At 33.4% G+C, this 13958-nt stretch overlaps 2 protein-coding genes across 2 annotated transcripts; one reads left to right on the top strand and one right to left on the bottom strand.

The window, feature by feature from the left end:
• The first annotated feature begins 933 nt into the window (after window positions 1-933).
• On the top strand, window positions 934-2483 carry LOC7486795 (homeobox-leucine zipper protein ATHB-7). The gene is made up of 2 exons (XM_002320853.4): window positions 934-1534; window positions 1651-2483. Exons 1-2 carry the CDS (start codon window positions 1178-1180, stop codon window positions 2008-2010), a joined length of 717 nt encoding a protein of 238 aa, XP_002320889.1. The 5' UTR covers window positions 934-1177; the 3' UTR covers window positions 2011-2483.
• Window positions 2484-7776: 5293 nt separating this feature from the next.
• On the bottom strand, window positions 7777-11996 carry LOC7492800 (U4/U6 small nuclear ribonucleoprotein Prp31 homolog). The gene is made up of 9 exons (XM_024585746.2): window positions 11821-11996; window positions 11400-11498; window positions 11168-11233; window positions 10911-11048; window positions 9708-10600; window positions 9553-9623; window positions 9314-9416; window positions 9071-9149; window positions 7777-8074 (listed from the first exon to the last, which is right to left on the bottom strand). Exons 2-9 carry the CDS (start codon window positions 11400-11402, stop codon window positions 7967-7969), a joined length of 1461 nt encoding a protein of 486 aa, XP_024441514.1. The 5' UTR covers window positions 11403-11498; window positions 11821-11996; the 3' UTR covers window positions 7777-7966.
• Window positions 11997-13958: the final 1962 nt, after the last annotated feature.

Raw genomic sequence — 13958 nt, 5'->3', positions numbered from 1 at the left:
ACTGATCAACTATATATGGAAGAATGCAAAAGACACGTGCCGCGGGCCTCTACCAAATTGGCCCACGAATCTCGTTCACCTGTAGCGTATCATCAAGATGATGATCAAAGATCAATCTCTCCAGCAAATCTGGAGAACAAACCTATATTCTCAATTCTGATGACACGACGGAGGCTTTGTTTTGAAATTTGAAACTTGCTTGTAAAGACCAGTGATAGCTAAGTGGCACAACGTGACTCACGTTGCCGACACCGTCAAGTTAAAGACAAAATATAATGTCCTTGGACGGTTCAATATTTTATTTCTATCCTTGTATAAATCACTTAAAATGTGCCTCAATATGTATACATCTACCTTTCAAGGACAATTGCACGTTGTTCTCTGCAATTAACTTTGAGGTTCAATCTAAATGCAAGAATCTGCAACTGGGTCAATTTAATCTCTACAAATTAAGATCCTCGTCGATGTAAATTCAGCAACCTGGATTAACATAAAGACTATGCATGTTTCAGTTCTCAATTAGATTCCCAAGGAACTTGTATGCCTTAACTAGTGAGGTTTCAGTTGAATTTCTCCAAAGGGAGAACCCACACTGTTTATGAGAAAAAAACTTCCATTAATTAGTCAGAGTAATGGAAGCTTACAAAGACTTCATCATGACATGCATCTAAAAGGTGTAAACTTTTCTAATCAAAAGTTAGAAATTGAAATCAAAATATTTTAATATGACTTATGGGGACAGGTTTGTGTTACTATATAGAAGAAACGATAAAGTCATGGATGAAAATAAACAAGCCGGCTTGAATAGGCCACCTAAGCTAGAGCCCCATCAATGAAATAACTCCAAGAAAGAAATTGGTAATCAAATAAATGTATAAAAAGTTAGAAAATATGTATAGTGTTCCCAAGGAGTTATAAGAAAAGCACAGCACGTACGTTATCAGCCCCCACAAACTGCAGATATAAAGCAGCAATTAGGCCAATTCCAGTTAGACCCGGAACCAAGACTTGCTCATTCAAAATCCTAGCCAATAAGTAGATGCACACACTCAAGACATTCACCTATTGCTCACAAATACTTTCACGTTCCAAAAACATTCTCCTTTACCAACATATTCTATAGTTGAATTAATTAAAGATATAGAAGTTCCCTAAGGCAGGTGAAGATCCCAACAAGATGTTTGATGGAGGAGAATATTCTCCTTCAGCAACAGAGCCTTTTAGCTGCTTGAACAGTGTCACAACCTCCAGAAAGAAGAAGAACAAGATTAAAAGGAGGTTTAGCGATGAGCAGATTAAATCATTGGAAACTATGTTCGAATCGGAAACAAGGCTTGAGCCTCGAAAGAAGATGCAGTTGGCAAGAGAGCTTGGGTTGCAACCACGACAGGTTGCGATATGGTTTCAGAATAAGAGAGCTAGATGGAAGTCTAAGCAACTCGAAAGAGACTACAGCATGCTACGAGCTAATTACAACAGCTTGGCTTCCCGGTTTGAGACTCTGAAGAAAGAGAAGCAAGCGTTGGCGATACAGGTACTTGATATACACCATATTCATCTTCAGTTTTTTGTTCTCTACTGGTAGTAGAGGGGAAGAAAAGAAACATTTGCGTGCATAGTACTAACGAAGGGTTTTCCAAAATCTGACAGTTGCAGAAGCTAAATGATCTGATGAAGAAGCCGGTAGAGGAAGGAGAGTGTTGTGGCCAAGGAGCTGCTGTGAACAGCAGTGAGGGCGAATCGGAGAATGGAGACGCAACCAAGGGTGAATCAGAAACGAAACCTAGATTGTCAATTGAACAACCAGAGCATGGATTAGGAGTCCTTTCAGATGAAGATAGCAGCATAAAGGTAGATTATTTTGAATTAGAAGAAGAACCGAACCTAATGAGTATGGTGGAACCGGCTGAAGGATCATTGACATCACAAGAAGATTGGGGGAGTATAGACTCCGATGGCCTCTTCGATCAATCAAGCAGTGGATATCAGTGGTGGGATTTCTGGGCTTGATTGAAGAGTAAACTGGATGAAGCATGAAACACATGTATAATTAGTCTTTGTACTGATGAACTCCACATCTGGTGAGGCAATATTTAGAGAGACCGTCGGAGAGGAACACTTCAGAGAAATGCATCAATTGACGTGACGAATTTGGATTTTGTTGTGAATATAGAGATTCAAATTGTCCTCTTGATGCAACCAGAAAAGCTGCCACGCTGATCTTGCCTCTCCGAATATATACCCCAAAACTAGTGTCCCTACTGGTTTGAGCCAGGAAAATGAGAGTCCAGAAGAAATGGAAAAAATAAAGGCAGCCGTGTTAAGTAGCAAGCTAGTGTGCATAGAAGAGTTGCTTGTAGGTGGGGAGAGACGGGAGAAATGCTGCATTACTACTACATTACAGAGACATTCTCTCCACTCTTTAAAGGAGTTGCTGTTGTGCTATCTTATATTCAATTCAGTATTTCCTTCTTTTTTTCCCACACCAGTGATGTTTGCAGAGAAATTCCGTTGTGCATGTATGATCAGATGGATCTAAAATTGAAGTTCACAGCACAAGGAAATATTGCGAATTATCACGCTGACTAAACGAAAGTAATGAAAACTATAGGCTTGAAATCAGAGGTACTTGGTGATTCAGGAGACATACCATAAAAGGCCATTGAGAAACTATAAATTTCAGGACAATTTAAGTCGTACAATAATTCTTCTGCTTTGGAGAGTGCTCTTCGGATAAACTAAAGAGCATTACATGTGTAAGAATTAATTTTGTAGTTTAAATTCAAAGTGATTTTAATTTTTTTAGGTGCATATATGTTAAACATTAATAATAACGTTATTTAAGTATCTCTGTAGAGGCCACTCAATTACCCAAAATTACGTAAAGAAAATAAGAAGCAACGCTCTAGGAAATATCATAAGTTTTTTTCATCTGTTATTCCTATTGGGGACAATATATCGGCAAAACAAAATAAGGTATTTCGTGTATTTTTTGTTGATCAAGCAACACCCAGATTTAAATTGGGGAAAAGATTTGCAGTCCCCGGCCTTATGACGCAGCCATGTCGTCAAGGCAATAGAAATAAAAAATAGATGAAAATACTTTTTTTTTTCTTACTAAACTTCTTATTTTTTATATTTGTATCTTGAATCCTATTTTTTTAATCTGAATCCCTTTCCTAAAAGAAATCCTTCCTTTTTTAAATTGGATCAATCTCTTTGATTAATTTTGTATAGTATGTCACTTATCTGAATTCTTTCTCCTTTCTAATAAAAAAAAACAAAATATGAATTTTCAGTCATAAAAGCCTAAGCCCAAATTGGCAAAACAGAGATCAGTCTAGCAGACGAAGTGCCACTCATATTCTCTTCATTAAGTCTAATGACTTGTTGTTTAGGGTTTTTAATTTAGGATTGGTAAATTTTGATTGAGTTCATATTCTTTCAATTTCTCTTAATTGCACCCATAATTACCTCTAAACTTTTAATTTCATACAATTTAACCCTTGCCAAACTCAATTGTCAGCCCCTAAGTTGATCGTTTTTTTTTAATTTGGTCCTTGGTTCTGAATTTGTGAGTTTTGAACTTCAATTGACCAATAAACTTTTAATTTCTTCAATTTGGCCCCTAATTTGGTCAATTTCAACCACTATATTCACACACTTTTTTCAGTTTGGTTTTTGGTTTTGAATTTCTTCAATCAAGTCCCTAATTGCCCATCAAACTTTAATATTTATGCAATTAAGCTCCTGATTTGACCAAATTAACTCTTAAAAATTGCAATTCAATCCCAGACTTTAATTTCCTCCAATTAAAGCCTAAATTGACTTCAAAAATCAATTTTTCTTATAATTAAGCCCTCAATGAATTCAATTAAACCTTGAAAAAATCTATTTGAGTCCTTGAACGTCTAATTTTGAATTTTTCTTCTTAAATTAAATTTTCTTCTTAAACTAAATTTTCGTCGCCAATAGGGTATTTATTTGTCGAAAATACACTGTCAAATTTTTCAATCTTGTATGTTTGGATCCTTTTGCAACTAGTATTCGACAATTTTCTAGGTGTTCTAGTATAGTTTTCTTACTGATATATTTTTTTTTATTTTCTTCCAAATTTTTTTCAATTTTTTTTTGTATTCTGTATTTCTAATTATTATTTTTTGTTTATGTGGGGCTCTAAAAATAGGTAACAACACATAGGTTTCACCAAGAAACCCTTTGTCATCTTATACAGGAATAATTACTCTGAGATCTCATACCTCTTAGTGTATCTAGCCACATCAAACAATTCTTTTAGATTCATAATTATTATATGGGCATCTATATTCTCATGATGTGTTATGCAGGGAACGCATTGTAATCTATATGACATTGATATTCATTCTTAACTTCATTGTCAGCATCCTCATCAAGGACAAGAGGAATTGAATTTTCAAGAACATATAACATTCTTTCTTGTTTAAAAGCAATTCTCATAATTCAGTACTAGTCCAAGAAGTTTGATTTAGTGAATTTATTAGCATCATGTATGTTATGTAGGGAACTCATTGTAATCTATCAACCTATTCATGTAAAGATAACGAGTATTTGTTTCATGCATAAATATTTATAACTAAATTTAGATAAGGTATTTATTCATAACTTGATCTCCCACTATTTTCTTGCAAATTAATAGCCCTTACTATTAATTAGGAAAATCTTGTTTAGATCTCCTGGTAGGCTAAGATCTTATTTAATTTATATAACTCTGAGTAACTCAACAAATCAAAATAAACTAAATTGGATAGATAACATAGCATATCAATCACATCTTTATATGACTTCTAAATTAATTAGGCAACAACTCTTTATCTAAACATATCATATATGTTTCGCCTAACTACTGCCTCTAATATTAAATGATCATAAGTAACTCATCCAAATCATATAAGTTAGTTAGGTAAGATATAATTTTATAGCATTAAATGAAGACTATATGTTCTTTTTTGTTTTAAATAATTGCTTCAAGGCTAGGTTATCACAAACCATAAGTCGTCCAAGTGTCCGACCTCTAATGGTAATCCACACGAACCACTTGTGAGAAATTTTCTAAACCCATTTAGGATGAGCGAAGTTGTTATACCTTTGAATGCTAGCTCTTTTCTTTTGTATTTAGGTGTTTTTGTAATGTATTGTTATACTATCATGTAATACATATAGAATAAAAGGTATAGCATTCTATTTATAGGGAAACCTAAAAACCCTATAAATGATAAAATATCAATTTTTTCCTTAAATAATATCACATGTATTATTTTATGATAATTTCATAAATTTATTCAATCAAGTTCCTACTTGATTTTTTCTAGGTCTAGAATTGTAATCCCCTATATTAATTACACTTTAGTCTTTAATTTCTAAAATTTATTTACAATCAAGTCACACTTGATTACTCATCCCATTTTAATTTCTGAGTAATGGTTCTTATATGTATAACCCATTAGATTTTCTAATAAGTTGGATCAAATATAAATCATAATATTAGATAAAATAAGATTAAGTAAATTAAACATTTTAATCTATTATCAATTAAATAATAGATTGGTTTATATTTGAAGATCAAGTATAATGTCTAGCAACTTGTCAAGATCCCCCAAATATTAGAAAAGTCATAAGTGATTTGACCTAACCTTTCATAACTAGTTTCTTAGCGTAATTATTATCCCTTCATCAATAATGTTTCAATTTAGATATTATAACATGAAATATATATGTTTTGTTAAATCATTTTAGTTTTTAACACTATAGTAATTGATTCTTTGAATATGATTTAAAATTCTTTTCAAATCTTATTCCATCTTGGCCAAGGATTTAATAATCAATACAATTTGAGAACAGATTGAATATTTTCTCTAATTCACCTAGGGTGACGAATCATCTCTTGATTATTTAAATACTTTTATATAGTTTTTGTTATACATAATATCGCTCATTTATTACCCTTAATTAGGACAACGTGTGGTCAGGATTAAAGTATAACACTCCTTATATAAGATAATTTAGTGATCTCAAATCTAAAATCACTTACACAACTATCATGTGAGCCTTTCCATAGACATAGGTGATCTCTCCATATGGAATTCTCTTGCGGGTCAGTTCAGTGTACATGTCATCAAACAAGCACCTACATATTAATTTTAAGTATTCTTCACATCTCAGTTTATGAGAACAGCTGCTTCTTTTCATAAAAGAAGAAACATAATATGCATTAGTATCAATAACTCTAATTAATATTTAGTCTTAATAAAACATTGACTAAAAACATTTAGGAACAATACTTTGATGCAATAGAAATCTCGTAATTATAACGACTTTATAATTCTCTATGCAAAATATTTTTGTTCAACGAATTTTATCTTTACTCTAGATTTATTAATCAAATATAATTGAATATTAAAGATAAAGAAAGCTTTTACTGATAAAAATATATTTTATGTTAATAAAATTAATGATACATATAATTAACTAATTGACTACAAGATATATATTCCCTAACCCTTTCCACTAGTTTGGTTACAAATTAATGATGCACTTGAATCTAAAAATTATGGCAAGCCATTTTTAATTTTAGAAGATTAATGTTGTTCTGTTTGGAATTTCTACGTCAGAGAGGTTCTCCAGTACTCTTCTACATTACTGATCGAAAATACGATATTAGAGCCATGGTAAAAGCTGGTTTAGGTTGTAAAGCTGTTCCCTTGATTGTTGAGAGCAAACTTGTGACTACTACAAGACAATGCAGAACTCTATCTTCTCACTTGAGGAAATGGTTTCAAGATAGAAACCTTTCAGCTAAGGCCCGTCTACTACATTTGGAAGAAGGATAACCTGTTAACCAGTTCTTCTATTGTTTTTGTGCATGCTTTGCACAAGCTTACGAGCTGGCAATATCTGTCTGTTTCTTCAGGTACACAAGAAGGCAGCTAGGTTACTGTGATTGGTGTGTTGCTTAGAAATATTGATACTATGGCCGTATTCAGATAGTTACGGTAATTGATTTTTTAAATGTTTTTTACTTGAAAATATATTAAAATTATTTTTAATATTAGTACAATTTAAAAACATTAAAAAAATTAATTTAAGACAAAACAAAATTAAAATTTTTAAAAATTTCAGTTGAAAGGCAGATCCGAACACCATTGATGATTGTTCATCCACAAGAGCTTTTCTCCACAGGATGTATGTGACAAAAGCTTTTACTCCTGGTGGATGTTGATGGCCTAATCATGGGGTCCCTGATGCTGCTGGCCCTAACATGAACCCAGGTTACGGCCAACATTTCGAACAATAATGCCTAACCTCTCAGAAAAATAGGAAAAGGTAGAAGGTAGGATTTAGACCTGGTTGATAAAATTGATTTCTCCTGGAAACTTACCGTTTCTGTTACACCTGTGCATTTTCTGTGTGTAATCATTGTGTATCATGTATATGTAGTATTTCTTCTCCAGTTTGGTATTGTGAAAAGACAAGTCGTTCTTTCGGAAACTCAAATTCAAACTACAAGTCTTTTCATCAACGATCATAAAGCAAAACTTACGTCAGTGAATCAATCTCTTTACTCTCTCTAGACCAGACATGAAATACTGCTTAAATCTGACTAGCAACATCAATATACAGTATTGACAAATCAAAGCAGGCAAAAAACAAAAGAAAGTTTATGTAAATTTCTTGAGCCAGGAGTAAAACTCGGCAATGATGTACACATTTTGGTGCATATACGATAAATGATACCTGAAGTTGTTATCATTGCTGTAAATTCTATTTTATAATGAAAATGAGTAAGAAATACAATACATTCAAATAAGAGACAACATTAAAAATATCATATCCAACTAAGTGATTTTGAGATTCAAGACAATCCCTCATGTTATAAACATAACTACTGGTAGTCAAAAACTCATAATCCATAAAATAAGATTTTGCATCATCAGGTCCTTTTGATCTTCGAAAATGTTCCATTCTCAGAAAAGTACGTGCTTTGCGTTCCACTGCCAAGTTGGTGTGCATGAGATTGCGGATTTGAGAGCTCAATCCCCTGTCAAAACAGGATGACCATTGTAGTAAGCGCTAAGCAGAAGGATATACAGGGAAAAAAATTTGAAAACACATCAAAAGAACGAGCAACTTATCCACTATTTTATGAGCTCGGATTTGTTATGTAAACCCTCTTTTCAGATTGATTGACTTCTAGTAAAGCATAACTTGAAAATTTCTAGTGGTGAAAAGTTCAAAAGGCATATGAAAAAATTTTCCTGCCAAATCTTAATTGAATAAGACCATGAGCACAACCCTCAACTTTCGATGTGAAATGAAACATATTTTAGTGAGATGTTATGGTACATGAGGATGTGAAATTCAAACAGTTTTTCTGACTACTGTACATTCTTGAATTCTCTGATATAGGTAGATTCAACCTTAACCCCCATTCCCTATGACCACGAGAACCTAATGCCCAGAAAAAAAATACAAATGACTTCTTATACTTGGCATGATGACAAGTGGATACCATAGAATATCAAATCTAAGAAGCAATGTTCTGAAAACACAGCATCATCACCTAACTGCTCTTTGAAACAGCAATAGATTTCAAAGGCACATCTAGCCACAAGTGTTTCACAGGATCAACGTGAAAGAACAGATTTCTACTTCTAAAATGATTCAAAACTTGATTTATTTTTTTAAAGATAAAGTCAAAGCCATATATTGCTTGATTATTTTAAACAGTTCAACCACGTATATAAACTATAAATTCTTAAAAGGATAAAATTCCCCATGTAAACTCATAAAATCTTATATTAGACAAGATATTCCAAGAACTTAAAACCCAGAAACTATTATACAAGGTCTGAAGGTCAGCTATTGTGTTCATGGTAAGTTTGAGGATAAAATTTGCTTCTTGTTCGAGCTAAATACTTTGCGTCCATTAGTAAATCTTTGTCATCGGTACCAGCACACCAACTTGGAAGTTGCTATTCAAATTAGCATTAACAGAAGCAATTCATAAACAAAGAGACAACAAATTACTACAAACCTGAACAGGTGTAAATGCCAGACTTGAGGTGAGGCCAGAAGTAGCACCGCTGCTGCTTCCATAACGCTTCTCCTTGAATCTAAAAACAACAAGGCCATGAATGGTTGAGAGAGAATGCAAACAAGTTAACTGATTTTTTTTCCAAGCCACAGTTTAAAGATTAGAGAATAACTTTGAAACTCATAAAATCGCAGCTTTTCTGTAAAAAAGAATAAAAAATTACAATAACTGAAAAGGGCTTACTTCTTAGCAACTTTTGCTGCGAGTTTGCTCTGACCAATTGATACACGCAGCTTGCCATTCCCAGCCTGACCAAGCATACCATAACCTTCCCCCAGTCCATCACCTTAATGTCAAGATTTGCAAGCCATAAGAAAGAAATTAAAATATATACTAGATCTATGACAATGGACATTAAAAGGAAAGCTCTCTAATATTCACAACTATTTCAGAATCTCAACAGGTTAAAGAGATGAATATACCCAAAGAACTCTCTTCAGGTACCCCAAATTGCATCCTATTGGCAAGCTTCCTCATGTCTGTTATCGCATATCTGGAAATTCATGCATTACGAGATTACCCAGAATTCAAAGGAAATTTCGCCTAACAAATATATAGCAATAAAAACCTGCACTACCTTTCCTTCATCTTCCTCAGGCGCCGCCCACCTCTCTTTTTTTTAGGCTCAGAATCAGGAACTGGAAGCGGTTTAGGTTGCTTTGCAGGAGGAGGCTCTTGCCACTTCTCTATTTTCTTGCGAATTTCTTCCCTAAGGGCCCTTCCAGTGTTTCCTGATGGATCTCCTCTGGTAGAATCTACTCGTGCAGCAAGTGTTGATTTTGCGGCCAAGAGTCGACCAGCCCGCATTCTAAGAGAAGGTGGTGTGGACTGAAACACCTCTGTTTGCTCTATAAAACCTACACGAAATTGAGATGTTGCAGTAGAAAACCCTGCAAGGTTCTTCTTCTTGGCACCAAGAAGCTGAACATTGCAGGCAGGCATCTTGGCCAAGGCTGTGAGACCACCAGCAGTTCCCATAAGTTTTGCAGCAACAGCACTACCAACAATAGCAGAAAGATTTGGGGCAATGTAACCCATTCTAGTTTCTACAAAATCAAGGACCTTTTTCTTTGCTGAATCAAGAGCAAGAGCTCGATCACATGCTTCAATAGTCTTTTGAAGGACTTCTTCAGGAAGTGGTTTGCCACTTGTTGTGGATGCAGTCACAGAAATCACCATTCTGATAGCTGCGGGTAAAAGCCCTTCCATATCAACAAGGGTCAAATCCATCTCATTTCCAATCTTTTTCACAACACGAGCATAATCAATTGGGTGATGCACAAGTGATTCAAGCTCCGGAAATTTCAGCCGGTACTTGTCACGAATAAAATTGTGGATGATAACAATTTCATTCTCGATGTCAACTGACAATACATTGCAGTTCACTATTAGCTGATACTCAGGATCATCTTCCAATACCATTCCATGATCTTGGACACCTGAGCCCTTCTCAAGTGCATCTTCCACTTTCTGCCATTTAAACAACAAAATAGCTGCAACATCAGGTTTACTAAACACAGAATCAAATTAAGTCAAATCACAAATGTAGCCTGAAGAGAATAAGTGATTGATCAAAAAAACTTGAAAAAAAAGAGCACCAACATGAATTTTATTTCTTATACAGAAGCCTCCAATAACTAATAAAAGGAAAAAGTAGAAACATTTAAGCCAATAAAAGCATGCATAGAATAAACAGACCAGAAGTTCATACCATTTAGCCAAACCAACAAGGATGCAGGGAGGCAGCAGTAAAAGTAAATATAATGGATAGAATAATAACCTGCATTATATCATTATATCGTTGTGTTTTCTGAAGTTTTGACACAGTATCCAAATCATCATAATTAAGAGCTTCAATGTCTGCCAAGTCTCCATCGACATCTTCTTCCATGTTTCCTGCCTCAACATCATCTTCCTCCTACAAAAAGTATCCAACAAAATTAACAAACAACTAAACTACAAGTTTAATTCTCTAACAAACAAACAAACAAAAAAGAATATAAAATACACAAAAAAAGAGATACAAATGGTACTTACAACAATATTAGCATCATTGTCGGATAACTCATCAAGGTCTGCAAGGAAAGAATCAGCTAGTGTTGCCTAAAATATATATATATAATCCCAAAAAAGGCAGTTAGTGGACAAATACTACATCAATCCTTTTCTTTTCTTTTCTTTTTTCATTCAGTAATTAATAAATCATCTAATAAAATTACATTAAGTAAAAAGAATAGCATTTTATTTTCAAAAAAAGAACTGCCAGTACCATTTTTGTGATGTGATCGCCCCGGCCTTGGTCCAATCTTCTGTGCTCGAACAAGATTTTTTTTTTTTTTTTTTGGGGGTGGGGGGGGCTTTAGGTAACCTGGAAAAAAATAACGAACAAATGCTTGCAATTACCAAAAAAAGAAGAAAGAAATTAATTGCAGAAGAGATAGATAGGGAAACATCAAAGATGCGGCTATGAAACAAGTGAGAGCCAGGAGGCGGTGACAGAGGCCATTAAAATATAAACATGAAAATAACTAGGAATGTAGTGAATTTTGAAATTGCAAATAACAAAGCAGAGAAAACCTAATCTCTCATTCTCTTTGATTTAATTCCAGTAGCAGTAATTGTTGAGAGAGAGATAGAAGAGCCCTAATTTTGCAGTAAATAAAAAGAAAAGCGAAAGGAATTCAAATTACCTTACCCGGGTGGTTGGATGATCAGATAAAAACAGGTGTTTAGGGTTTATTTCTTCATTTTTAGGATAAGACGATAATAAATCTTGAAAGGGAGGAGAACCGCCCAACGGTCAAGCATGGGTGGCATGCGTCGTGTTGGCGCATCTAACGAGAGCCCAAGAAGTGATCTGCAGTGCAGGCCAAGTTGGGTAATATTTGGATCACCAGCCTAATAATCCACAGACAGGAAGCTGATTTGGTAACGTGGTTGAAATGTTATTTTTAAAAAAAAATTTAAAATTTTATTTTTATTAAAAAAAATTTATGTTTTTATATGGTTTTAATGTGTTAATTTTAAAATAACTTTTTAAAAATAAAAAAATACTTTGAATTCCAATTACTATTACAATCTCAAAAATACCAAAATCTTGTTTCATTACATCATGGACTTAAGCAGTTTTAACTAAGAGCAGGTTTGAGAATTTGCTAATAATTATTTTTTATTTTTTATTTAGAAGTATTTTAAAATAATATTATTTTTATTTTTAAAAAATTATTTTTAATATCAACACATTAAAACAATTTTAAAATAAAAAAATATTAATTTTAAATAAAAAAAATTAAATTTTGAAAGAACAACACCTTCAATCACTTTCTCAAACTCCCTTACAACCCCAATCTTCAAATTAACACATCAATTGGATTTTTAGAAAGAAAGAAGAGGTACCTTCTTCGTCTTCGATTTTGGTTTTGACATTGTCAATGTTGTTGTTTTATTCAACCTCGAGGGTTACTGTCTTCCCTGTTAGAGTTTTCACAAATATCTGCATTTTGCCTCTACCTTTCTTCTATTTCAAATGTAAGAATGATGCCCGTTCTCTCTTTCTATCTTTATTGTTGATTTCTAGATAGAATCTAGGATCAATTTTTGCCTTTCTTGTTGTAATTTTAATTAATTCAAAGAAGAAGATGAAATAGGAAGGGAAGAGGAGTTGTGGGTTTTAATTCATTCATTTTAATATTTGCCAACACAATTTATGTAGGCATTTAGTAAAACACGATGGAATTTTTATTGACTTTTTTTTTTTATTTTTGAAAGTCCATGGTAATTTTTATTAGAAGTTATTTACAGAGCTTTTATGCCGCTACTTTCATAAAAAAAAAATTATCAACAAAATATTTTTCATCAGCTTTTTCATTATTATTTGCCAATTTTTTTGGGTTTTTTTTTTTTTTTTGTAATTGTATAGACGGATTGCTGTTCTCTCCCAAATGAAGTACACGCAAAATCATTCAGATACTCATAAATCTGGGGTATGCTTATGTCAATGCCAAGGGTATAGTTTCCTAAATGCCCCACGATTGCACTGGAGGAGAGAATTTTCCAACAAAAGGTAGAGCACTGGGCGTGATAATAGTTGTTCATTTTATTCTCACAAACTTACGTCATTGAACATTTATATATTTATTAATTTTAAAATTTTAAAAAATTAATTCAGATACTCATAAATAGATCCAAACACCCACAATTATCAAAAAAAAAAAAATAGTTGTTCATTCTATTACCAATACTAACAGTTGAAAGAGCTAGTACTGCAATCTTGATTTCCTCTCCCTGTGGATCCTTTTATTGAAAGACTTTTTTATCTTACCATGGAGTTTTGTAGGAGCAGTAAGGGTTTGAGGGCATCATCAGAGGTATGGATGCCCTGAAACTTGACTGTGTCAGGTTTGATTTATACTTGATCTGGTTTGGATTCAAGTATGAATATTGCAAAACCTGATATGTAAATACCCATTATTATATTTCTAGTCATGTCGACTTATCTTGAATATGAAAAGTGAGTTGTGTTTGATTGCTCGTACGTTGAAATCCCTAAGAATTTTACACGAAATGAATAATCAAGTACTCACCAAACTCAGCCTTTCAAAATGAACAAATTAGACCTGTGTGTGTGTAAAGAAAAAAAGAAAGAATAGATACCATTTTTGTCTTGGGTATTAGCCTTGATATTGTCAATGGCGTCACTTGATTCAACATCTAGGGCTATTGTCTCCCTGTTGATGTTTTCACGAATATCTGCATTTCTATGCTTGCTCTCTACATCTGCTTTGACTGTAAATGAGTCTCTCTCACACACGGACAGTACTGATGCTAT

Source organism: Populus trichocarpa, chromosome 14 (assembly GCF_000002775.5).
Source record: "Populus trichocarpa isolate Nisqually-1 chromosome 14, P.trichocarpa_v4.1, whole genome shotgun sequence".
Lineage (NCBI taxonomy): Eukaryota > Viridiplantae > Streptophyta > Magnoliopsida > Malpighiales > Salicaceae > Populus > Populus trichocarpa.
Note: the sequence above shows the minus strand (reverse complement) of the source record. Positions and strands in the feature narration are given on the sequence as shown.

What these genes read in the sequence shown, in the direction of transcription:
- LOC7492800 (XM_024585746.2), bottom strand. An exon ending in ACAATGATGCTAATATTGTT is followed by an intron (nt 11,049 to 11,167) that starts GTAAGTACCATT and finishes TACTTTTTGTAG; the next exon opens with GAGGAAGATGATGTTGAGGC. An exon ending in ACCTGAAGAGAGTTCTTTGG is followed by an intron (nt 9,417 to 9,552) that starts GTATATTCATCT and finishes CTTGACATTAAG; the next exon opens with GTGATGGACTGGGGGAAGGT.
- LOC7486795 (XM_002320853.4), top strand. Translation starts at nt 1,178, where the DNA reads ATGTTTGATGGAGGAGAATATTCTCCTTCAGCAACAGAGCCTTTTAGC. An exon ending in AGCAAGCGTTGGCGATACAG is followed by an intron (nt 1,535 to 1,650) that starts GTACTTGATATA and finishes AAAATCTGACAG; the next exon opens with TTGCAGAAGCTAAATGATCT.